This window comes from Neoarius graeffei, chromosome 23 (assembly GCF_027579695.1).
Source record: "Neoarius graeffei isolate fNeoGra1 chromosome 23, fNeoGra1.pri, whole genome shotgun sequence".
Classification (NCBI taxonomy): domain Eukaryota; kingdom Metazoa; phylum Chordata; class Actinopteri; order Siluriformes; family Ariidae; genus Neoarius; species Neoarius graeffei.
The window spans coordinates 20900567-20927933 of NC_083591.1; the positions used below are offsets into that span (position 1 = coordinate 20900567).

At 44.6% G+C, this 27367-nt stretch overlaps 1 protein-coding gene across 4 annotated transcripts in view; it reads left to right on the top strand.

The window, feature by feature from the left end:
- pitrm1 (pitrilysin metallopeptidase 1) overlaps nt 1-27367 on the top strand; it is a 333676-nt gene that overhangs the window by 62076 nt on the left and 244233 nt on the right. For all 4 annotated transcript variants that reach the window (XM_060905918.1, XM_060905920.1, XM_060905919.1 and 1 more), the window contains one exon: nt 15094-15200. In XM_060905918.1, coding sequence (XP_060761901.1) covers nt 15094-15200 — 107 coding nt within the window. The remainder of the gene's footprint in view (nt 1-15093; nt 15201-27367) is intronic.

The following is a 27367-nucleotide window of genomic DNA, read 5'->3' on the forward strand; positions in this document are numbered from 1 at the left end:
CTCACGGCCCCCTTTCCCATGCCACAACGTCACTGCTGGGGTCAGCGTATGGTCAGCGTGACTGCGTATATTTTATATGGGGGTGCCTTGAGAATTTGCATACTTCTGAAGGGTGCTGTGACTGAAAAAAGGTTGAGAAACGCTGTTCTATAACACACTCTACACTACATGACACAATCCACTTTATATAATAAGTGATTGAGTAATAAGTTAACATTAATACTTGATGAATAAATTAATTATTAATCTCAATAATCTAACTAAAATGACACTGAGATAATTACATCTTTTAAACAATAAAATAAACCTTGATGATAAATCCAGGAGAAAGCAATGGGAAACGACCACTGCAACTCATTATCTCTAGCCGCTTTATCCTGTTCTACAGGGTTGCAGGCAAGCTGGAGCCTATCCCAGCTGACTATGGGCGAAAGGCGGGGTACACCCTGGACAAGTCGCCAGGTCATCTCAGGGCTGACACATACACAGACAACCATTCACACTCATGGTCAATTTATAGTCACCAGTTAACCTAACCTGCATATATTTGGACTGTGGGGGAAAGCGGAGCACCTGGAGGAAACCCACGCGGACACGGGGAGAACATGCAAACTCCACACAGAAAGGCCCTCGCCAGCCACGGGGCTTGAACCTGGACCTTCTTGCTGTGAGGCAACGGCGTTAACCACTACACCACCGTGCCGCCCCCACTGCAACTCTTCCCCAGAAATTTGGACCAGCCATCAGGCAGAACACTGAAGATAAGATCATGGCATGAACATTGAAGATTTCTGAGGACGTCAGAAAAAGAGTTGTTGATGCTCATCAGGATGAAAAAGGTTACAAAACCATCTCTAAGGAGTTTGGACTCCACCAATCCACAGTCAAACAAATGATGAAAATTTAAGATCACCGTTAGCCTTCCCAGGAGTGGACAACCAACAAAGATCACTCCAAAAGCAAAGCGTGTCATGTCACTATATGATGCAGAAAAACTCGTTCATGCTTTTGTTGCCTCTAGGTTGGATTATTATAATGCCTTACTGTCTGGATGTTTCACTGAGTGCATCAATAAGCTCTAGTTAGTTCAAAATGCAGCAGCATGAGTCCTCACTAGAACTAGAAGATATGACCACATCATCCCTATCTTATCCATATTGCATTGGCTCCAGTCAAATTTCGTATTGGTTATAAAATACTACTATTGACTTATGAAGCACTGAATGGTCTTGTGCCACAGTACCTGAACAAACTTCTGGTCCTTTGTGACCTGCCATGCCTACTTGGATCAAAAGGTGCAGGCTGTCTGTTGGTACCTCATATAGTGAAGGCTACAGTGGGGGCAGAGCCTTTTCTTACAGTGGCCCACAGTTATGGAACAGCCTTCCAGGTAGTGTTCAGGACTCACAGTCTTGGTGTTTAAGTCTAGGCTGAAAACATATATGTCTTTCATCAAGTCTTTTGTTAATAGCTGTTTATTCAGTAAAGGAGTAGATCTGGAGGGTCCTCACGCCTAGAGTGGTTCGGTAAACTGGGCTGTAAGGATGCCTTTTTTTTTTAAATGAAGTTATGTCCATGTTGTTTGCTTGGTGCCCAATCTCTGCGTTTTCCTTGTCGAATAAGGAAACTGGTTCTCCAGTAAGAAAATCAAACACTTCATGAAGAGGCTAACTCGATTTACGAATAGAAATAAAATGAGATTCTTATGCAAACTCTTCCATGCTCATTTATGGCTTATTATTATTATTATTATTATATTTTATTTTTTAAATACAAGTTCTTATCTGAAATAAAATGATCGCTACAAACACGGGTTTGGCAGTTCGTGTAAATGGGTGGAGCACAGAAGGACGGCAGGACAGAACTGAGCATACAGAAACTCTCTTTATTCAGCTTTTCAGCTGTAGATACACACAGACACATGCACACACATTAGCTGTCTGGTTATGGAGAGAGTCCCTCTGCTCTCACTCTCTCTCCTTAAGAAGGGCGCGGTCACTGGGAAGACACACAAACATCAATTAACAACAGGTGAAATGATTCTGCCACTTAACTTCCCCGACTCCGCCCTCCTGTCACAGACCGATGCTAGACCACGCCCCCGCTGCCACATACCCCCACCGCCCGACTCAGGCCGGGCAGCCGTCCGGCCCGCAGCCGAGTCCCCCCCCCCCTTGACGGGAGAGGAAGTCCGCCACGACCATCTGCGCCCCCGGCCTGTGGATCACCTTGAAGTTAAAGGGTTGGAGTGCCAGATACCAACGGGTGATCCGCGCATTGGCTTCCTTCATGCGGTGGAGCCACTGGAGGGGCGCGTGGTCCGAACAGAGGGTGAAAGGGCGTCCCAGCAGGTAGTACCGGAGGGCGAGGACCGCCCACTTGATTGCCAGGCACTCCTTTTCGATCGTGCTGTAGCGCCCCTCACGCACCGACAGCTTGCGGCTAATGTACAAGACAGGGCGATCCTCCCCCCTCCACCTGCTGGGACAAAACGGCCCCCAGCCCTCTGTCCGACGCATCCGTCTGCAACATAAAAGGGAGAGAAAAGTCAGGGGAGTGTAAAAGTGGCCCCCCACACAGTGCAGCCTTAACCTTAGAAAAAGCCCGCTGGCATTGCTCCGTCCACTGGACCGGATCTGGTGCCCCCTTTTTAGTCAGATCAGTCAGCGGGCTGGTGACGTCCGAATAATTAGGTATAAACCTACGATAATAGCCAGCCAGCCCCAGGAACTGTCTCACCCCCTTTTTGGTCTTGGGCCTCGGGCAGGCCGCAATTGCTGCAGTCTTGTTAATTTGGGGACGCACCTGCCCGTTGCCCAAGTGGAAGCCCAGATACCGTACTTCCACCCGCCCAATCGCACACTTCTTCGGGTTGGCCGTGAGACCCGCCCGCCTCAGCGACCTAAGGACGGCCCTCAGGTGTTGTAGGTGCCGCGGCCAGTCATTACTATAAATAATGATATCATCCAAGTACGCGGCCGCATAGGTGGCGTGGGGGCGGAGGACCCTGTCCATCAGCCGCTGAAACGTAGCAGGCGCCCCAAACAGCCCAAAAGGAAGTGTGACGAATTGGTGTAAGCCGAACGGTGTGGAAAAGGCCGTTTTTTCACGGGATAATGGAGTCAAGGGGATCTGCCAATAACCCTTTGTTAAATCCAGTGTCGAGTAAAAACGAGCCGTGCCTAGCCGATCGAGCAACTCATCAATACGAGGCATTGGGTACGCATCGAATTTAGACACCGCGTTGACTTTTCTATAGTCCACACAGAACCGGACCGACCCGTCGGCCTTGGGTACCAAGACCACCGGGCTGCTCCAGTCACTGTGGGACTCCTCGACGATGCCCATTTCGAGCATGGCCTCGAGTTCTTCCCGAACCACCTTTTTCTTGTGTTCGGGTAACCTGTAAGGGCGGCTACGCACTACCACCCCCGGGGGCGTCTCAATGTGGTGCTCTATGAGGTTAGTGCGGCCGGGCAGGGGTGAGAACACGTCCAAAAACTCGGTCTGCAACTGGGCAACCTCCGCGAGTTGGGTCGGGGAGAGGTGGTCTCCACAGGGGACCGGAGAGGGACGTGATGCTAATATTCCTTTTTGAACCTCCGGCCCCAGCTCCGCCTTCTCTGGAACCACCGACACCAACGCCACGGGGACCTCCTCGTTCCAGAGTTTGAGTAGGTTGAGGTGGTAAATCTGTAGCGCCCCACCCCTGTCCGTTCGTTTCACCTCATAGTCGACGTCCCCGACACGCCGTGTGACCTCAAAGGGCCCTTGCCACTTGGCGACTAATTTAGAGCTCGATGTGGGCAACAGTACGAGTACTTTCTCTCCCAGTGCAAACTCTCTAAGGTGCGTACCCTTGTCGTACAGGCGGGTTTGCCGTTCTTGGGCCTGCCGCAAATTCTCCTGGGTTAGTTGTGTGAGTGTGTGGAGTTTTGCGCGCAGGTCAATAACGTATTGAATTTCATTTTTGCTTGGTGAAAGTCCCTCCTCCCAATTTTCTCGCAGCACATCTAAAATGCCGCGCGGCTTACGCCCATATAATAATTCAAACGGGGAGAACCCCGTGGAGGCTTGGGGAACTTCTCGCACTGCAAAGAGCAAGGGTTCGAGCCATTTATCCCAGTTACGCGCGTCCTCGCTTACAAATTTCTTAATTATGTTTTTAAGGGTGCGATTAAACCGTTCCACTAAGCCGTCCGTTTGTGGGTGATAAACGCTGGTGCGGATCGGCTTAATACCTAATAACCCATACAGTTCCTTCAGTGTTCGGGACATAAACGAGGTGCCTTGATCAGTCAGAATCTCTTTCGGGATTCCAACTCGGGAGATGACGCGGAAGAGTGCCTCCGCAATACTGCGTGCTGAGATATTGCGAAGAGGCACTGCTTCCGGGTATCGCGTTGCATAGTCCACCAGAACTAATATAAAGCGGTACCCTCGTGTTGACCGATCTAATGGCCCGATGAGATCCATGCCAATTCTTTCGAACGGGGTCTCGATTAACGGTAGAGGGCCCAAAGGCGCTTTTGGAATGGCCGCTGGGTTTACTAACTGGCATTCGCGGCATGCCGTACACCACCTACGGACATCGCCGCGAATCCCTGGCCAATAGAATCGGGCCATTATTCGGGCTAGTGTTTTATCCTGCCCCAAGTGTCCAGCCATGGGATTAAAGTGAGCCGCCTGGAATACCAATTCCCGGCGGCTCTTCGGAATTAACAGCTGCATGACTCGCTCTTTAGTTTGAGTGTCCTGCGTCACTCGGTATAATCTATCCTTCATAATCGCGAAGTAGGGGAAGGACGGGGTGGCGTTCGGCTGGAGCGTTTGACCATCGATTACTCTCACTTGGTCAAAAGCATGCCGCAGAGTCTCGTCTCGCGATTGCTCTAACGGGAAATCCGCGAGGGATTCCCCAATAGAGAGAGGAGGAGCCGGCGGCTCCTCACTCTGGCGCGGAGAGGACGTAGACGGCTCTGTGACAGCTGCTCCCGCCAAAGCGACACTGGGACCTCCCCCTGTCAAATGGAAGGACCCACTCTTGACCAAGTGCGTCATTAAACCCCGAAATCCCGGCCAATCAGTCCCCAAAATTAAAGAGTGGTTAAGGCGAGGATTAACCGCCGCCTTTACTATAAATTTTTCCCCTCTGAAAATAATGTGGACCGACACCAAAGGGTAGTTGTGAACATCCCCGTGCACACATAACACCTTCACCAATTGTGCTCCCCCCAGTGCCTCGTCTTGCACCAGGTTTTGGTGGATTGAGGTCTGATTACAGCCAGAATCCACCAACGCCTGATATGTATCCCCTTGGATACTCACCGGTATGCGATACGCTCCGGCCCGATCGAGGGCGGCTCCTGGCGCGTTGGGGATCCGAACCACCGCGCCCACCTCCATTATCGAGCACTGCTGTTGGAGGTGGCCCGGTTCCCCGCAGCGCCAGCAAACCGGCCCAGGCTTCCTCTCTGCACTAGTGCTCTGGGGCTCACTCACCTGAGGGGGGGGAGAGACAGACACAGAAGGGAGACACGGAAGGGCACCGCGGGTGCGGCGGGCCGGCTGAGGTGGCGCCGGCCCCCGTCTCCGCGGTGGGGGAATGGGGCGAGGAGAAGACACAGGAGGAAGAGAGAGAGAGGAGAGAAGAGGTCGTCTGCTGTCCTGCCGTCGGGACAGCCGCCAGATGATCCTCCGCCAGCTCGATTGCCTGATCCAGCGACGCCGGGCGGTGGCACTGGACCCACTCTGCGGTTCCCGCTGGTAGACGCGCGACGAACTGTTCCAGTACCACCTGGTCGATGAGTCCCTCGGCGTCGCAGCTGTCGGCCCTCAACCACTGCCAGCAGGCGTCCTGGAGTTGCTGGCCAAACGCGAACGGCCGGCCGACTTCCTCCAAGCGCAGAGCGCGGAAACGCTGATGATGTTGCTCTGGGGTGCGTCCCACCCGCTGGAGGACGGCCCGGCGAAGGTCCGCGTAGGCCAGCCGGCGGTCGGCGGGGAGCTGTAGCGCGGCCAGCTGCGCCTCTCCCGTTAGCAGGGGGAGGAGGCGCGCCGCGCGCTGTTCCACCGGCCACCCCGAGGTCTCTGCTACCTGCTCAAAGAGCGTGAAGAATGCCTCGGGGTCGTCCTGCGGGCCCATCTTCGTGAGGGTGAGGGGGGAAGGGCCCGCGGCGGTGGAGTTGGTGGACCCCGCCGACGCGAGGAGGTGCCGGAACGCCCGACGATCTTCCTGTTGCGCCAGCACCAGGGCCTCGAACCGTTGTTCTTGCTCCTTTCGGAGGGCGAGCAGCCCCTGGTGCTGGCTCTGTTGGGCCGTGGCGAAGGCATGGATCAGGTCGGCGAAGGTGGAGGACTCCATGGGGCTGTTGTCTTCTGTGCTCATCCCGGGTTTCAGCACCACTGTGGCAGTTCGTGTAAATGGGTGGAGCACAGAAGGACGGCAGGACAGAACTGAGCATACAGAAACTCTCTTTATTCAGCTTTTCAGCTGTAGATACACACAGACACATGCACACACATTAGCTGTCTGGTTATGGAGAGAGTCCCTCTGCTCTCACTCTCTCTCCTTAAGAAGGGCGCGGTCACTGGGAAGACACACAAACATCAATTAACAACAGGTGAAATGATTCTGCCACTTAACTTCCCCGACTCCGCCCTCCTGTCACAGACCGATGCTAGACCACGCCCCCGCTGCCACAACGGGTATTTGTGAGTATCTCTGGAGCTTTCAGGCTTGGATCCTCTCATCATATTCTCTTCAACCACTTATTTCTTCATTGTTCTTGAAGCATTTGCTTCTTTGTTAACATTTTTCTTGATGGTGGGGAGATGGTAATACCTTTTATCTATTTCTCTATTTGAACAAACTCTCGCGGTTACCAGAGGACTAGCCTCCCACTGTAACCCGAGCTGTGTAATAGGCAAGAGGCCAAGGGCTACAGCAGGGGTGTCAAACTCAATTGCACTAGGGGCCAAAATTCAAAGCACACTTTAGGTCGCGGGCCGAACAGGATAAACATTTATTGAACGCACTAAAAATAAGTATGTTCTGAGCAGACAGGAATATTATTTCACAATAAACTTAAACTTTATTCAACTTGAATAATTTAACCTCAAATATATCTCTTGTCAAAATTATAAAAGTTACAACTATGAAAATGCTGCAAAAACATGGAAAAATGAAATCAAAATCGTGCATTTCCACTATTAAAAAATTAAATCAGAATTTCCATTTCCCTCAAAATCACCATTTTAGAAAAATAAACTTCAAATATAGATATTTTAAGTTCGTTTCTTAGACAAGGATTTTTTTTAAGCTTGTTACCTCGTTAACAGTTTCGGCGAGAATCTCCCGCCTTCTTCAGAAACAGTCACCAGATGTCGAGTGGTGACGTGCCTAATCAGCTGATGTTGCATTACGGAGGCGTGAACGTCCCGCCCAATTTGACAGGTAGTTCACGCCTCCTGCTGTCAGGTTGCTCCTCCAGGACGGCGCTCCAGGTGTGCGACAGCACGTACGCTCCCCCATCCCGGTTCATCGTCCTCTGCGCCTGCTTACGTATCTCCACTGCCTCTAAAATCCAATGCTGGAATCTATTTTCTTCAGCGCGAATGACTCTGGCCTCTTCCCAATTCATTATGTGATTTTGCCGTTTGCAGTGGTCTGAAATGGCTGATTTTAGGTTTTCTTGGTTTGCTTTTTCTTTTTCGGATCTTGTGAGTCTTTTTGTTGTTTCTTTTTCACACTCTATTTGGTGTTCTTTCCTTCGAGTATGGAAGCATCTGCCCGTTTCACCAATATAGACTTTATTACATGAACGGCAAGGGATTTCATAGATGACGTTGCATTTATTGTCCAGTTGTATTTTGTCTTTGGGGTGAACTAGCAGCTGTCGGAGGTTCTTGTATGGTTTGACCGGGGTGTTGATGTGGTATTTCCTCATGGATCGTTGGATGCGTTCTGTGACTCCTTTTATCTATAGTAGTGTGACAAACCATACAAGAACCTCCGACAGCTGCTAGTTCACCCCAAAGACAAAATACAACTGGACAATAAATGCAACGTCATCTATGAAATCCCTTGCCGTTCATGTAATAAAGTCTATATTGGTGAAACAGGCAGATGCTTCCATACTCGAAGGAAAGAACACCAAATAGAGTGTGAAAAAGAAACAACAAAAAGACTCCCAAGATCCGAAAAAGAAAAAGCAAACCAAGAAAACCTAAAATCAGCCATTTCAGACCACTGCAAACGGCAAAATCACATAATGAATTGGGAAGAGGCCAGAGTCATTCGTGCTGAAGAAAATAGATTCCAGCGTTGGATTTTAGAGGCAGTGGAGATACGTAAGCGGGCGCAGAGGACGATGAACCGGGATGAGGGAGCGTATGCGCTGTCGCACACCTGGAGCGCCGTCCTGGAGGAGCGACCTGACAGCAGGAGGCGTGAACTACCTGTCAAATTGGGCGGGACGTTCACGCCTCCGTAACGCAACATCAGCTGATAAGGCACGTCACCACTCGACATCTGGTGACTGTTTCTGAAGAAGGCGGGAGATTCTCGCCGAAACTGTTAACGAGGTAACAAGCTTAAAAAAAAAAATCCTTGTCTAAGAAACGAACTTAAAATATCTGTAATAGTTAGACATAATGAACATCCACTACAAACTTCAAATATATTTAAATATTTCTGCTCTCCATAAAAATGTTAAACAATACAAAATCAAAACATGAGCATGGTCCAAAAGCCCTGAAAAATAAATAAAATGTGTGCTTTACATTCACTTTTCAGTTTTAACATTCAGTTGTCTTTGCTCTTATGCTGTTTTGTTAGCTCCTCTACTTTCTGTAGCTTCTGGTCAGCATTTAGGTTTTTCAGCTTGTCCTGATGTCTCGTCTCGAAGTGCCTTCTTAGATTAAATTCCTTCAGTACAGCCGCATTGGCTCCACAAATAAGACACACGGGTTTGCCAGCAATGTCAGTAAACATTATACTCAGCCTCCCATCTGTTTTGAAAGGCTCTGTTTTCTGAATCAACTTTTCTTTTCGCCATTGTCAAAGGCTAGCTTTACAGACAGTAACCACAGAGACAGTAACAGACACTTGACTTGAATCGCGGGAATGTTGGTGCGCTGCATTATGGGACATGCAGTTTGTGTGTTATCCAGTCCCGTCGCGAGATCTCAGTCTTAAGGGGGGCTTATGAAATCCACCAGGGGGGCACCATTATTATTAGCTTATTTTTGCACACTATTCGGGCAGCCCTAATCCCACACAGTAATCATCACATTAAACATAACCAACAGCAAACATGACCGGACCAGCAACAGCCTGCAACATCAGTCCCTCTCTCTCTCTCTCTCTCTCTCTCTCTCTCTCACATACATACACACACACGCGCGTGCGCACGCACGCATGCACACATCAAGTACACATAACGTATTAGATCACAAGCAGCATCTCAAACTAAACAAACAAAAAAACACCACGGCGGGTGCATTTCGAAGCAACCAAGAGGGGTAGCTACCAATTGCCATTACACACACACACACACACACACACACACACACACACACACACACAGAGTTTGGACCTACTTTGAGTAGAGTGCCAGCGCTGTCCTCTCTTTCGTCTTCTTTGCCAACGACATCATGTGTTGGTTTATCCGAAGTTGCCGGTGTTGGGGTTTTGAACCAATTACGTATATCCATATTTAAGAAAGCGCGGAAACTAGCTGCTGTCTGCTGACATAAACTCGCGCTTCATTTTCCACCCAAAAATGCGGGTAACTGATTGTTGCTTGTCAACACTGACTGACGTAATTACGTAGCCAACTTTCCAACAAACTCACACGGTTTTAATGTTTAATGACTTAGTGATTATGCAACACTGGAAGTTTTAACCCAAAGCGAGTACAATAAAATGAAATTAGGATTTTATTTATCTATTTATTTATTTTAGTGCTGTCAAGTGATTAAAATATTTAATCGCGATTAATGTCGCGACTGTCATAGTTAACTCGTGATTAATCGCAATTTAATCGCACATTTTTGTCACATGAAAAACCATTGTAATTCTCTTATCAGCATAAAAAGTGAATGGGCTTGCTCACCGTTCGAACTACGGGGGTACTCGGGGGATCCGAGATCCCCTGAAACAGACATGATTTGGGAAATGTTGGGGGGTCTCTAAAATGTAGAGTGCTCCGATATGATGCTAAAAATAGTAACCATGCGGTCGGCGCGGCCATCTTGGAAGTCACTCGCTCCAGAGCACGCATGGAGTACACATCATAGAGTAAACATTCACCGATTCATTTCCGCGTTAGAGGGCTTAGAAGCTTTGATTTTTTAAGAATTTAGACATCTGAAGTGATGGAGCACTACTGTGAAAGTTTGGATAACCAGGCACAGGAGCGTTATGCTGAGAAGGTACGTTTCATTGGGAATGTAGATCCATACACTGTTAGTGAGAAGGAATGGAAAGCTGACCCCAGCTTGTTGCCGCATAATTATCAATTATTTTAGTCAGTGAATAAAATGTAGGCCTAGTATGTAACAGCATGTGTACATAAACATTACTAGGCCTAGATCTTAAATGCCATTTGATGCAACAATGCACTGCAGTAGACATAAGCTACCTAATGTGACAAATATCCATTAATCATTGCTGAAAGTACATAGAAAAGATAATAGTTTGTATCACATTTATTTTAGTAACTATGAAATTCAAGACAATTTAACCTACCTGTCACAAAGTGATCAGAACAAATCCGGATACAGTCTAGTCCTAAATTTGATCGGTTACTGGCAGCCAGCCACTGTCGTCTCCTCCGCTCGCGTTTCTCCTGTGCTGCAATTCCCGGGTTTGTCACGACTTTAGGGAGTCTGTGGAAGCTTTTGCCACCCTTTTACCCCCGGCTACTACAGCCAACAATGACACATGTATTCGGCATTTTGCTTCGCTGAGCAGCAACAATGCACTGACACAGCGATGTTTGACTTCCAGTATGGCCGCCGCCGGGTTCGCGCTGATCTCGAAGCACTCTATTGGCAAAATGATGTTTATTGACAGAGCAATCGTGTGTAATGGGAAGCATTTGCATATCCGAAGTGAGCGCGCGATGGAGATCCGCGCTCTGAGACAAGCGCAAGCACCCCCAAGGGAAAAAAAAGGGACCCCCCGAAAATATCGGCATAGTTCGAACACTGGTTGTACCAATGTTTTTTTTTATTTTTATTGCAGAGCATAACACGTCTTGTCACAGCCACTGCAAAGTGGGGCTGGAGCCGCCGATGGGAAAATGAAACTTAAGCCGAGCACCGTGGTTCTTCGGGGGAGGGCAGAGGACTCTGGCTGTGCGGGGCGTGGCATCATGTCACAGAGCGTTAATCTCACGATAAAAAAATTATCGCCGTTAAAATTGAGTCAAGTTAACGCATTAATAACGCGACATTTTTGACAGCACTAATTTATTTGAGATCTGTGATTGGTGGGCGGGCACTACCCCCAATGGTCCGCCCACAGCAACGGCCTATCAGCACATCATATCACCGGGCCATTAATAACGATAATGTAAAATGGTCTCGTGGGCCAGATATACAGTAATTGTTTCGCGGGTCTTAAATGGCCCGCGGGCCTTGAGTTTGACACATGTGGGCTACAGAAACAGAGATCGGCGCTGCCCTATGCTCCATATGGTGCGGGAAGGATTTTAGACTTTTCTATTTGAACAACTAAAAACAGTGCAAAAATGAACCATATTTAAGACTGATTAAGCCTTGCTTACAGGAAAGATGGTGTCTGTTTGCTCCCCCAAGTGAAATTATCATGTGATGCGTGACATCATGTGCAAGGAGTCTACATACAGTAGTGCATAAATAATTAATGAAGTATTAGAAAAGACAATACAGTGCTGCTTTAAAGTTTGTGAACTCTTTTTAGAATTTTCTATATTTCTGCATAAATATGACCTAAAACATCAGATTTTCACACAAGTCCTAAAAGTAGATAAAGAAAACCCAGTTAAACAAATGAGACAAAAATATTATACCTGGTCACTTGTTAATTGAGGGAAATGATCCAATATTGGGGGCGGCATGGTGGTGTAGTGGTTAGCGCTGTCGCCTCACAGCAAGAAGGTCCGGGTTCAAGCCCCATGGCCGGCGAGGGCCTTTCTGTGCGGAGTTTGCATGTTCTCCCCGTGTCCGCGTGAGTTTCCTCCGGGTGCCCCGGTTTCCCCCACAGTCCAAAGACATGCAGGTTAGGTTAGCTGGTGACTCTAAATTGACCGTAGGTGTGAATGAGAGTGTGAATGGTTGTCTGTGTCTGTGTCAGCCCTGTGATGACCTGGCGATTTGTCCAGGGTGTACCCCGCCTTTCACCCGTAGTCAGCTGGGATAGGCTCCAGCTTGCCTGCGACCCTGTAGAACAGGATAAAGCGGCTAGAGATAATGAGATGAGATGAGATCCAATATTGCATATCCATGAGTGGCAAAAGTATGTGAACCTTTGCTTTCAGTATCTGGTGTGACCCCCTTGTGCAGCAATAACTGCAACTAAACATTTCTGGTAACTGTTGATCAGTCCTGCACACAGGCTTGGAGGAATTTTAGCCCATTCCTCAGTACAGAATAGCTTCAACTCTGGGATGTTGGTGGGTTTCCTCACATGAGCTGGTCGCTTTAGGTCCTTCGTTTTTGATTGGATTAAGGTCAGGACTTTGACTTGGCCATTCCAAAACATTAACTTTGTTCTTCTTTAACCATTCTTTGGTAGAACGACTTTGTGTGCTTAGGGTCATTGTCTTGCTGCATGACCCACCTTCTCTTGAGATTCAGTTCATGGACAGATGTCCTGACATTTTTTCCTTTAGAATTCGCTGGGATAATTCAGAATTCGTTGTTCCATCGATGATGGCAAGCCGTCCTGGCCCAGATGCAGCAAAATAGGCCCAAACCATGATACTACCACCACCATGTTTCACAGATGGGATAAGGTTCTTATGCTGGAATGCAGTGTTTTCCTTTCTCCAAACATAACGCTTCTCATTTAAACCAAAAAGTTCTATTTTGGTCTCATCCATCCACGCAACATTTTTCCAATAGCCTTCTGGCTTGTCCACGTGATCTTTAGCAAACTGCAGACGAGCAACAATTGTCTTTTTGGAGAGCAGTGGCTTTCTCCTTGCAACCTTGTCATGCACACTATTTGTTATTCGGTGTTCTCCTGATGGTGGACTCATGAACATTAAAATTAGCCAATGTGAGCTAGGCCTTCAGTTGCTTAGAAGTTACCCTGGGGTCCTTGTGACCTCGCTGACTATTACACACCTTGCTCCTTGAGTGATCTTTGTTGGTTGACCACTCCTGGGGAGGGTAACCATGGTCTTGAATTAACTCTATTTGTACACAATCTGTCTGTCTGTGGATTGGTGGAGTCCAAACTCTTTAGAGATGGTTTTGTAACCTTTTCCAGCCTAATGAGCATCAACAATGCTTTTTCTGAGGTCCTCAGAAATCTCCTTTGCATGCCATGATACACTTCCACAAACATGTGTTGTGAAGATCAGACTTTGCTCGATCCCTGTTCTTTAAATAAAACAGGGTGCTCACTCACACCATTGATTGAAAACACCTGAATCTAATTTCACCTTCAAATTAACTGCTAATCCTAGAGGTTCACATACTTTTGCCACCGACAGATATGTAATATTGGATCATTTTCCTCAATAAATAAATGACCAAGTATAATATTTTTGTCTCATTTGTTTAACTTGGTTCTCTTTATCTACTTTTAGGACTTGTGTGAAAATCTGATTTTTCACACAAGTCCTAAAAGTAGATAAAGAGAACCAAGTTAAACAAATGAGACAAAAATATTATACTTGGTCATTTATTTATTGAGGAAAATGATCCAATATTACATATCTGTCGGTGGCAAAAGTATGTGAACCTCTAGGATTAGCAGTTAATTTTTTGAAGGTGAAATTAGATTTTTAGGTCATATTTATGCAGAAATATAGAAAATTATAAAGGTTTCACAAACTTTCAAGCACCACTGTAAAAATAGATTTACCTGGACGTAATCATTTGCACTGAAATAAAGCAAAAAATAAAAAAATCCCTGGGCACCACTGCTTGGTCTCTCTCTCTCTCTCTCTCTCTCTCTCTCTCTCTCTCTCTCTCTCTCCACTGCTTCAGATGGGTTAAATGCAGAGAAAGAACTTCACTGTTCTGTAATGCATATGTGACAAAAGCTTCTAATTCTAAAAATCTAATCAGAAATTTTCTGTAACCATGTGACTCTGACTGGAAACAAAAACTGGCAATGAATCAATAGACTTCACTTTTATGAACTTTAAATCTCACTCAGCTTGAAAGTGCACAGATAGTAGTAACCAATGACCATTGTCACAGCAACACAGTTCTTGCCATCTAAAAAGTGCTTTTTTTTCAGTGAATAAAAACAAACAAACAAAAGCATGTCACATAAAAATGCAAGGAAAAAATAATAATTATTTTTTTTAAACAAAACAGACACCACTAAGTAGCCAACTATGCAGCTTTTATAAGTGTCTAAAGGCTCCCAAAGGGTGTGTGTGTGTTTTTTCACTGCTTCAGTAATCGAGCTTATTTTTGCACCCAGACGCTTGATGCTTGGGCATCTTCAGGTTTGTTTACAACAATTTAGAAGCAATGTATCCACTAGCCTCAGTAAATCCTGTAGCATGTAAGTGATGTCACAATCTCGGATTCTCTAGTGTAATTTGTACTCGGAGCATGATATTTGAGAGATTAAGATGTCATCCCTCAGGAACATGGTTTGTTTGTTTTTCTTTTAAAATCGGTACACAAGATACAGGTGCAAAAATGAACAAGTGAACAATCAAACATGTCTTGTATGGATATTATCTGTCAGTATAATAGTTTATTTTTTAGGTTTTGTTAATCTTTAACCACTGAGCCACCACTACTTCCAAAATGTATGGAGTCTAGAATTAATATTTACATGTACAGGTAAAACTATGAAAGTGTGAAAATATTCATTTAGACAGCAGTTTTTGAGTATTCTGTGTATTTGTATAGGTAACTCCAGTGCCTGATCTGTCCCTGACAGCAGTTAAACTCAGCCATGATGTCACAGGAGCTCAGTATCTACACACAGCAAGAGATGACTCCAATAACCTGTTCAGGTGTGCATAGCTATCTGTGTCTATGTGTTTACATGTTCATGCATGTTTGAGTGTCTGTGTCTGCATTTACTAGGGTTCTTACAATTTCACATTTAGTCATGCTATATGACCTGATGGTCACCTCACTGTTAATTTGTATTTTTATAAACAGTGAGGTGACCATCTGATTATACACACTGACTCTGTAGCATCTTCCTCACCGTGTTTTTTTTTTTTTTTTTTAACCCACTCAAATTCCTTGCTCCCCTATTTCTTATTCCTTTTATTTCTGGTTGTGATTCCCAAAAACCCTCCTTCTGGACTCCACCTAAATCATACTAGCCTTTGTTTCCCTGTGCAGGGAATGCAGTGTGTATTGAAACGCTCTGGCTTCATCATACACAAATTCTATAAAATGCACAGAAGAACTTTGGCTTTTCATTAGCAGATGCAACAACGGTCTATATTTGGCTAAGCAGTGTTGTGTTAGTTAGTTAAATTTTTTTTTCTTGGATTATACTATCATTACTCCCTCAATTTCTGAAGACAAAATAATAGTTACACTGTGATGTATTTTATGGAAAAGTCATTATTAAAAATAAGAACAACAAGAGACTTTTGTACAAAAATTGTGTAAGTTAAAATACCATCAACATTTCAATGACACTTTATACAAAGGGTAACTACATAGTGCAATGCTGGAGAATCTATGAAAGGCTCCTATAAGGGGCTTCTTGATCATTTTATGATGATCATGACATATTTTCCAATACTTTATTATGGCAATTCATCACATCAGCCCATTAAGGATTAAGCTTTGTAGTCCATCTGATTTTAAATGATTATGGATCCCCATTCCAATACACTTTCTTTATTATGAAGCCCATATGCCAGACAAATGAATAATTTTAATGCCATCAAACTGAAGTGCTCATTAAATTCTCATGTATAACACTTTTATGAAGCACTGTTTACAACTTTATCACACTAACTGTATCATGCACACTAACCAGTCACTTTCGTCGGAACATTTTTAATCAGGACTAATTTTATGCAGTTATCCAATCAGCTATGTCACCCAATCCTGTGGCAGCAGCACAATGCATAAAATCATGCAGATACAGGTCAAGAGCTTCAGTTAATGTTCACATCAAACATCCAAAAGTTGAAAAATGTGATCTCTGTGGCTTTAACCGTGTGGCATGGTTGTTGGTGCCAGATGTGCTGGTTTGAGTCTCTAGACTTTACGCAGAATGGTGTGAAAAAAAACATCCTGTGTGTGGAGGGTCTGCAGGCTCAAACACCTTGTTGATGAGGGAGATCAGAGGAGAATGACCAACCTGGTCTGAGTTGACTCACTGAAAATGGACAGTTGAAAAATAGAAAAAGAGAAGGTGATGTGTGTCATTGTGGTGTGTGGGGTTTATTTATTTGTTTATTTATTATCTGCAACTGTCCAGTTTGTGTCAGTTTGTGCCCATACTTACTACTACTTACTTAAGCCTACTACCCCTCCTGGAGCATAGGCCGCCGACGAGAGATCTCCAGGCATTCCGGTCCCAGGACTACAATGTCTTGATTTCCTCTTGGCGTTTTTGTAGTTAGCTTTGTTTAACGAGGTGGGGTAGCTAGCCTTACGCCCAAGCCTCCTCCTTTTTCAGTCGGGCTTGGGATCGTCTTTGGTGAAGTTAGTTTGTGCCCATGATAGCCTCATATTCTTGTTCTTGTCCGACAGGAGTGGACCCTGATATGGTCTTCTGCTGTTGTAGCCCAGCCACTGTTTTGATGTGTTGTGCATGCTGATGTGCTTTTCTGTTCACCATGGTTGTGAAGTGAGTTTCTATATCCTTTCCAGCAACTTGGGCCAACATGGCCATTTTCCTCTGATCACCCTTATTAACAAAGCATTTGAACCCACAGAATTGTCACTTAATATTTTTTGTTCTTTGCATAATTTTGTGTAAACTTGAGAGACTGTTGTATGTGTGAAACTCCCAGGAGATCCTCAATTTCTGAAATACTTAAACCAACCCATATAGTACCAAGACCCATGCTACAGTTAGTCACAGGGATCACAATATTTTTTCATTCAGAATCAGAATCACTTTTATTGCCAGGTATGTGGACACACACGAGGAATTTGACTCCGGTTTCACTTAGCTCTCATAGTACAAAAACAGATAAAAAGTGTATACACACAACAAACAACCCCCCCCCCCCCCAAAAAAAAAAAAATGGTGCAATAGGTGCATAGTGCAAAGTAATCCAAGTAAGTCAAGTATGAAATAGATAAATATAAAGTATACAGTGTGCACAGAATGACGTTATGAGTGTGCAGATATTTTACAAGTGATATTACTGATATATGAATCTGGATTTTAGCTGTTCATCACAGAAAGGATTTTCCCTTTTGGTGCAATATGGTGCATAGTGCAAAGATGAAATAGTAAATATAAATAAGTATAAATATAAGTAGCGGTGAGCACAGAATGACAGTATGAGTGTGCAGATATTTGCAAGTGATATTACTGATATATAAATCTGGATTTTAGCTGTTCATCACAGAGACAGCCTGAGGAGGGAAAAAACTATTCTTGTGTCTGGTTGTTTTTGCATACAGTGATCTATATCACCTCCCTGAGGGGCAAAGATTAAACAGATTGTGACCAGGGTGTGATGGGTCTGCAGAGATGTTACCTGCCTGTTTCCTGACTCTGGACAGGTATAGGTCTTGGATGGAGGGCAGGTTGACACCAATAATTTTCTCTGCAGACCTTATTGTCCATTGCAGTCTGTTCTTCTCCTGTTTGGTGACCGATCCAAACCAAACAGTGATGGAAGAGCAAAGAACAGACTGAATGATGGCAGAGTAGAATTGTGTCAGCAGCTCCTTAGGCAGGTTGAGTTTCCTGAGCTGGCACAGAAAGTACAACCTCTGCTGAGCCTTTTTGATGATAGTGACTGTGTTTGTCTCCCACTTCAAGTCCTGAGAGATTGTGGAACCCAGAAACCTGAAGCTTTCAACAGCAGTCAGTGTTGTTGGTGATGGTGATGGGCAGCAGAGTGGGGGGGCTCCTCCTAAAGTCTACTGTCATCTCCACAGTTTTGAGCATGTTCAGTTCCAGATTATCCTGACCGCACCACCAGACCAGCCGTTCAACCTTCCGTCTGTATGCAGACTCGTCACCATCTCGGATGAGGCCGATGACCGTTGTATCGTCTGCAAATTTCAGGAGTTTAACAGATGGGTCTCTTGAGGTGCAGTCGTTGGTATAAAGGGAGAAGAGCAGTGGGGAGAGCACACACCCTTGGGGGGCGCCAGTGCTGATAGTCTGAGTGCTGGATATGATGCTCCCCATCCTCACCTGCTGCTTCCTGTCAGTCAGGAAGTTTGTAATCCACTGACAGGTGGAGGAGGGCACAGTGAGCTGGGTGAGCTTGGTGTGGAGGATGTCTGGAGCAATGGTGTTGAACGCCGAACTGAAGTCCATGGACAGGATCCTGGCATACGTCCCTGTAGTGTAGACCCATATTTATTGCATCATCCACTGACCTGTTTGCCTGGTAGGCAAACTGCAGGGGGTCCAGCAGGGGGTCTGTGATGTCCTTCAGGTATGACAACACCAGTCTCTCGAAGGACTTCATGACTACAGATGTGAGAGCAACAGGCCTGTAGTCATTCAGTCCTGTGATATTGGTTTTCTTAGGAACCGGGATTACTGTGGAGCATTTGAAGCATGAGGGGACTTCACACAGCTCCAGGGATCTATTAAAGATCTGGGTGAAGATGGGAGCCAGCTGGTCAGCACAGACCTTCAGACAAGAGGGTGACCCACCATCTGGGCTAGGTGCCTTCCTGATCTTCTGTCTGTGGAAAAGCTGACAGACATCCTCTTCACAGGTCTTGAGTGCTGGTGGGGGGTCAGAGGCGGGGGTGGCAGAATGGCAGGGGGCGTAAATGGGTCTTTAATGACTGAAGGGGGGAGAGGTAGAGGTCTGTGCGGGACAGAATTTTCAGTCCTGCTCCCGCATTGTGCAGTCCCGCTCCCGCAAAGAATTATGATTTTCAGTCCTGCTCCCGCCCGCGCCTGCCATATTTTGTCCTGCTCCCACCCGCAAATCCCGCATGATGCAGACGTTCACGTTATTTCTCACGAAAGTTCTTGTCATTGGCTTGGGGAATTAAACATGCTGAGCTTAGCTGAGCTCTCCACTGACCGATCCTTCATTTATTGTAAGTTTATTGTTTAGACTCTGACATTCTGCTGACACATTCCAAGTTGAGCGCTGCATGTGCTCATGATTGACAGCTCTCGCTCTGATTGACAGCTCTCGCTTTGCGCACTCGCACTCCCACTTCCGAGTCTGTGGCGTTATGATTCCAACCGCGATTTCATTCTCCTCTCCTATGAAGTGCTGCGCAATCACAACCAGCTCCTCAGGTTATACACTGTCTATTTCTAGCTTTAAATTGAACAATCTGTGCGATACGCAGTCCTTTTTAATACTAGTTAATACTTTTTAATACTTGGGACTAATACTCTTGACTTTTTAATGGTAAATGTACCTCTTTTTAAAGCAGCACTTACTTCTGAAGCACTGTGAGCTTCACTAGAGGAGCTCTGCTCTTCTGCCATGATCGGAGATCTCAAACACGGAAGAGCGGAAAGGAATCGGAAACGTATGCGAGATTAGACCACATCCGCAAATTTAGGCATCTTAAAATGTTTTTATTAATGCCAAATAAAATATCCAACACAAATTATATACGATAGACATAAATTAATAATTTATAAATTTTATTTTAAACACGTTTTTAGTTAGCGGGACTGCAGCTTATCACCTCTCCCACCCGCGCCCGCATTGTGCACTCCCGCCCGCGCCAGCAATGAGCTTTCAAAATTTTTCCCGCGCCGCACTGCCTTGCATCGGGTCCTGCGGGTCCCGCGGGACTCACGTGGGAGTGCAGGGCTCTAGGGAGAGGTGTGAATGTGTCGAATCTGCAGTAAAACACATTCAGCTCGTCAGCCAGTTGATGGTTCACTGCAGTGTTGGTGGATGGTCTCCTATAGTTAGTAATGTTCTGCAGGCCTCTCCACACTAACGTCAGATCGTTTGCTGAAAGGCTGCTTTCACCTCCATTGTCAGTCACTACGTTTACATGCACATCCAAATCGAGCTGCTGTCGGTAATCGAGCTGAAGGTCCCAGCAGGGTGCCAGAGAAATCCAATCCTACATGCACACAACTGAAATCGGGCTATTGTGTGAGGTGCATTGTGCACCCGAGCCACAGGTGGCGCAACACGCCCCATCGTGTTGGTACACTTCCGGTTGTCGTCATGAAGAAGAGCTATTCAAGAGTGTAAACAAAGTTATCAGTTCCGTGTTCTCCATTGCGCGTTTTTCTCCCGTCCATGAATTTTAATATATTCAACTCCTTAAGCTGAATGAGCATGAACTGTCTCCTCATTGCTCCAGAAGTGCACATTTCTGCTTGCCTGTGGCAGTGGGGGCGTGGTCAAGTGCCGGTCTGTGACAGGAGGGCGGAGCCAGGGAAGGTGAGTGGCAGAATTACTACACCTGACGGTAATTAACCTGAGTTTGTGTGTCTTCCCAGTAACCGCGCCCTATTTAAGGAGGCAGAGGGAGAGCAGAGGGGAGAGCTCATCCCGGGACTAGAACACAGCGCGCGCGCGCATGTGTTTTTCTCTCAAGAATAAAAGTAGGCTGTTAAACTGAAAAGTCTGACAATAAAAAGCCTATTAGTACCAGAAGCTTTGTCCTGCCGTCCTCTGTGCTCCACCCACACTTCAGAGAGCTCTACATCGCCATTTTCTCTTCTTCGTTTGTTCCTCCTGACCTCTTCTGCTGCTCGCTACTACTGTTGTCATGCCGACTGAGGCTGTTGTGTTTCCTGCTTGTGGTCTCGTCACTCGTCACTTCCGGAAGTAGCTCGACAACTAGCTCGATAGGGTATACATGCACAAAGAAGCTCGGCAGAAATCGCATAAACTAGGTCGTGTAGCTCGATTCCGAGAAATCAAGTTTGGTTCAATTTCAGCCGAATTAAGGTGTATACATGGCATTTTGAACTTCGATTTCAGTCGAGCAACGGCAGAAATTCGATTCTCTCTATGTGCATGTAAACGTAGTGAGTGTGTTTCTGGTCTGATTATATAGAACTCTGTCTCCACTTTTGTAGGCCTCTTCTTTGTTCTGACGAAGTTATGTAAACTTTACTAGAAGCTCTTGACCCGTGTTTGCATGATTTGATTGCATTGTGTAGCTGCCACATTATTCTGAATTAGATAAGTGCATGAATGTACAGGTATTCCTAATAAAGTGGACAGTGCATGTATGCTAAGAACTTGTGTATGGACTTAAAAAAAAAAGTGACTATTTCAGGCAATTCATTGATAATTCATTATTCTGTTTTCCATGTCAAGAAAAAATTACAGAAATTCTCCTACACTGTATAATCTTATATATTTTTGACATAATCCTTTAATTATCCAGCATTACTTTTATAAAATGTGAATGAATAAGTTGAAAAGATACTGTGTAGGGACCCTTTAAGTAAAGTGTTAGCAAAATATCAAACTATAACACCCCAGTCCATGTGCATTTTTGCCTACAAGCGTGTGTCTGCATGTGTTGTGTGTACGTGTCTGCATGTGGGTTCGCATTTGCATGCTTACCCATGTCTGTGAGGATGTGCCTCTCTTCATGCATATGCATGTCTGTGTGTCTGCATATGGGTTTGTGTATCTGTGGGTGTCTGGGTGCATGTGTGTTCCAGCATGTGTGTAAGGAACAGCAGAAATACCTCAAAATACTTGTCCTTTTAATACACACAAAAATGCCACAAGTAGATGATTTTCATGCTGTGCAAGGCCTAAATTAAATGCCACTAAGGAGTTTTTGGTGCAGCAAAAATTGATTTGGCATTGAAAATGTGATCTGTGGGTCAATATCACCATAGAGTACTAAGTACAGTATCACCATAGAGTAATAAGTCCCTGATGTGGGTGGAGTACAGAAGCACGGCAGGCAGGAACTGAAGTTTTCACATTCTTTATTTTCCTTTACTTTGCTGCTTTTCAGCTTCACTCACTTGCTGCTCACAGTCACACACAGGCGCGCACACGTGTTCTGGTTGGGAGAGCCCTCTTCTCTGCTCTCCCCCTCCTTTTATGCTCCACCATCACTGCAAAACACACACACACCCACTGACAACAGGTGTAATGATGCTTGGTCACACCCCCACTGCCATATATCCCCACCGCCTGACTCAGCTGGGGAGCCGTCTGGCCTGCAGGGTTTTTCATAAATTGCTACTGTCATTTCGCTGGTTTGTTTACATTCTAAGCGGAAATTTTGTCAGATGTTTTGTATAAAGTTTTTATTTATCAAATTTACAAAAAATAAAAATGCTATCAGCTCATGTACGACTCAATTTCGTGGAAAAACTGTGAAACGTTGGATATTACACAATGGCATGAAGAGATGACGTTTATCTTCAAGTGGTGAGTGCAGCGAACGAGTGATTTTTTTTTTCAACATGAGAAGATAAACTTCATATCTTCATGCCACCATGTAATATTATTTAGATTATATGGAGACATCCACAGAAAATTAAGCAAGTTAATCAAAAGAATTCTCATTTTGACAATGTGCGTCAAGTCCACAGGAAACCATTGGGAGTGACGACAGAGTGAAAGATCGGGAATTATTATACATTCAGGACACTTTTTTTTTCCATGGAATAAAAACATGTATTCTGTTCCTTTCTAGCGGGGGGAGAGAAAACACAGGTTGTTAGGTATGCCCAATGTCACCTGAATAAGTAGGAACAGTATACATTTTGCGCTGAGTACAAGCAGGGACTCCAGCAAAGAGAATTATGACAGCATAACTAAAAGGGGAGAGCCAGAAGGTAACACAGGCATGAGGGAGCCCCGGGACATAAAGCAGCCAGCCACTACACTGTCAACAAACTCGAGTGAGCAAGCGAGTGGGGGACTGACAGCATCCATACATCCCAGTTTACCAAAACAGTCTGTCTGAGGACCCTCCAGATCTACACCTTTACCTCATAAACACCATTAACAAAAGGCTTGACTAAACAGATAGGTTTTCAGCCTAGACTTAAACACTGAGACTGTGTCTGATTCCCGAACACTACTTGGAAGGCTGTTCCATAACTGTGGGGCTTTGTAAGAAAAGGCTCTGCCCCTTGATGTAGCCTTCACTATACGAGGTATCAGCAGATACAGTGCCTTGAAAAAGTATTCATACCCCTTGAACTTTTTCACATTTTTCCACCTTACAACCACGAACTTAAATGTTTTTTATTGAGATTTTATGTGATAGACCAACACAGAGTAGCACATAATTGTGAAGTGAAACAAAAATGATAAATGGTCTTCAAAATTTTAAACAAATAAAAATCTGAAAAATGTGGTGTGCATTAGTATTCAGCTCCCTGTACTCTGATACCTCTAAATACAATCCAGTGCAATCAATTGCCTTCAGAAGTCATCTAATTAGTTAATAGAGTCCTACTGTGTGTAATTTACTCTCAGCATAAATACACTTGTTCTGTGAAGGCCTCAGTGGTTTGTTAGAGAACACTGAAGAACAAACAGCATCATGAAGACCAAAGAACTCACCAGACAGGTCAGGGATAAAGTTCTGGAGAAGTTTAAAGCAGGGTTAGGTTATAAAAAAATATCCCAAGCTCTGAACATCTCAAGAAGCACTGTTCAATCCATCATTCAAAAATGGAAAAAGTATGGCACAACTGCAAACCTACCAAGACATGGCCGTCCACCTAAACTGACAGAGCGAGCAAGGAGAGCACTGGTCAGAGAAGCAGCCAAGAGGCCCATGATCACTCTGGAGAAGCTGTAGAAATCCACAGCTCAGGTGGGAGAATCTGTGCACAGGACAACTATAAGTCATACACTCCACAAATCTGGCCTTTTTGGAAGAGTGGCAAGAAGAAAGCCATTGTTGAAAGACAGGCATAAGAAGTCCCGTTTGCAGTTTGCCAGAAGCCATGTAAGGGACACAGCAAACATGTGGAAGAAGGTGCTTGACACCAAAGTTGAACTTTTTGGTCTAAATGCAAAGTGCTATGTGTGGCGGAAAACTAACACTGCTCATCACCCTGCACACACCATCCCCACTGTGAAACATGGTGGTGGCAGCATCATGCTATGGGGATGCTTTTCTTCAGCAGGGACAGGGAAGCTGGTCAGAGTTGATGGGAAGATGGATGGAGCTAAATACAGGGCAATCCTGGAAGAAAACCTGTTGGAGGCTGCAAAAGACTTGAGACGAAGGAGAAGGGAAGGAGATTCACCTTCCAGCAAGACAATGACCCTAAACATACAGCCAGAGCTACAATGGAATGGTTTAGATCAAAGAATATTCATGTGTTAGAATGGCCCAGTCAAAGTCCAGACCTAAATCCCATTGAGCATCTGTGGCAAGGCTTGAAAATTGCTGTTCACAGATGCTCTCCATCCAATCTGGCTGAGCTTGAGCTATTTTGCAAAGAAGAATGGGGAAAAATTTCAGTGTCTAGATGTGCAAAGCTGGTAGAGACATACCACAAAAGACTTGCAGCTGTAATTGCAGCAAAAGGTGGCTCTACAAAGTATTGACGCAGGGGGGGCTGAATACTAATACACACCACATTTTTCAGATTTTTATTTGTTTAAAATTTTGAAGACCATTTATCATTTTTGTTTCACTTCACAATTATGTGCTACTCTGTGTTGGTCTATCACATAAAATCTCAATAAAAAACATTTAAGTTCGTGGTTGTAAGGTGGAAAAATGTGAAAAAGTTCAAGGGGTATGAATACTTTTTCAAGGCACTGTAGCCTGCAATGTTTGATCTAAGTAGATGTGGCGGGTCATAAAGGACCAGAAGTTTGCTCAGGTACTGTGACACGAGACCATTCAGTGCTTTAAAAGGTCAATAGTAGTATTTTATAAACAATACGAAATTTGATTGGGAGCCAGTGCAGTGTGGATAAGATAGGGGTGATGTGATCATATTTTCTAGTTCTAGTAAGGACTCTTACTGCTGCATTTTGAACTAACTGGAGCTTGTTTATGCACTTATTGGAACATCCAGACAGTAATGATCAATAATCCAACCTGGAGGTAACAAAAGCATGAACTAGTTTTTCTGTGTCGTTTAGTGACATTAAATTTCTTATCTTAGCAATATTTCTGAGATGAAAGAAAGCTATCCGGGTAATGTTATCAATGTGAGTTTCGAATGAAAGACTGGGGTCAATAATCACCCCGAGGTCTTTTGCTGCTGCACATGAAGAAACAGAAAAAACATCCAGAGTTACTATGTAATCAGAAAACTTACTTCTAGCTGCATGTGGTCCTAGTACAAGTACTTCAGTCTTGTCAGAGTTAAGCAGAAGGAAATTAATAAGCATCCAGTGTCTAATGTCCTTTACACATTCCTCAACTCTATTAAGCTGGTGTCTCTCATCTGGTTTTGCAGAAACATACAACTGTGTGTCATCAGCATAACAGTGGAAACTAATCCAATGTTAATGAATAATAATGAATAATATCACCCAGAGGTAACATACATTATATATATATATATATATATATATATATATATATATATATATATATATAAGAAAAAGCAGTGGGCCTAAGAGAGAAACTTGTGGAACACCAAACTTTCCCTCAGTATGTCTAGAAAAATCACCATTTACATCAACATACTGATAGCGATCAGTTAAATAAGACCTGAGCCAGAAAAGGGCCGTTCCCTTAACTCACACAACATTTTCTAGTCTATCCAGAAGAATGGAATGATCAATGATGTCAAATGCTGCACGAAGGTCAAGCAACACAAGCAGCCAGACACAGCCCTGATCAGACGCCAACAGTAGGCCGTTTACTACTTTAACCAGAGCTGTCTCTGTGCTATGATGAGGTCTAAATCCTGACTGATACATTTCATGGATGTTATTCCTATGTAAATATGAGCATAACTGCTGTGCCACAGCTTTTTAAAGGATCTTGGCGATAAAGGGGAGGTTTGATATTGGCCGATAATTGGACAGCTGACAGGGCTCAAGGTCAGGTTTTTTAATCAGGGGTTTGATAACTGCTAGTTTAAAGGATTTGGGTACATAGCCAATCCTAAGAGAAGCATTTATTATTTTTAGAAGCAGTTCAATTACTTCAGGTATTATCTGTTTGAATAGATGTGTAGGTAAGGGATCTAGTATGCAAGTTGAGGCTTTTGACGCGGCGATTAATGAAAGTGATTCAGTTTCTCTAAGGGGAGTAAAACATTCTAATTGCTGATCTGATACAGTTATATTGTTAACTACAGGGTCACTTACATTGTCTGACCTTAAATTAGTAGTTTTAATTTTTTGTTGGATATTCTCAATTTTATCATTTAAAAAAATTTATAAAGTCATTGCTACTACATACTGCAGGTGTGCATGTGTCTATAGTGGACTTATTCCTGGTTAATTTTGCTACAATATTAAATAGGAATCTAGGATTATTTTTGTTATCTTCTATTAGGGAGGAGAGATATGTTGATCTAGCAGCACCAAGTGCTTCAGGAAGCTCTTCTTCCAAGCTAATTTGAACGCTACCAATTTTGTGTGACGCCATTTGCGTTCCAATTTTTGAGTGGTCTGTTTTAAAGTGCGAGTGTCATCATTATACCAGGGTGCTAATTTTTTCTCTCTGATCATTTTCCTTTTAAGAGGAGCTACGTTATCTAAAGTATAGTGTAACGTTGACTCTAAGCATTTAGTTGCCTGATCAAGTTCTGCAGGGGCTGACAATGACCCAATCAAAGTTGATAACTCTGGGAGATCATTTATAAAGCTCTGTGCAGTAGTTGACGTGAATTTTACACACACACACACACACACACACACACACACACACACACACACACACACAGTGCCTTGCAAAAGTATTCGTCCCCCTTCATGTTTGTCCTGTTTTGCTGCATTACAAGCTGGAATTAAAATGGGTTTTTGGAGCATTAGCACCATTTTTGCATTACGCAATGTGCCTAACACTTTAAAGGTGCACATTGTTGTTGTTTTTATTGCGACACAAACAATAATTAAGATGAAAAAACAGAAATCTGGAGTGTGCATAGGTA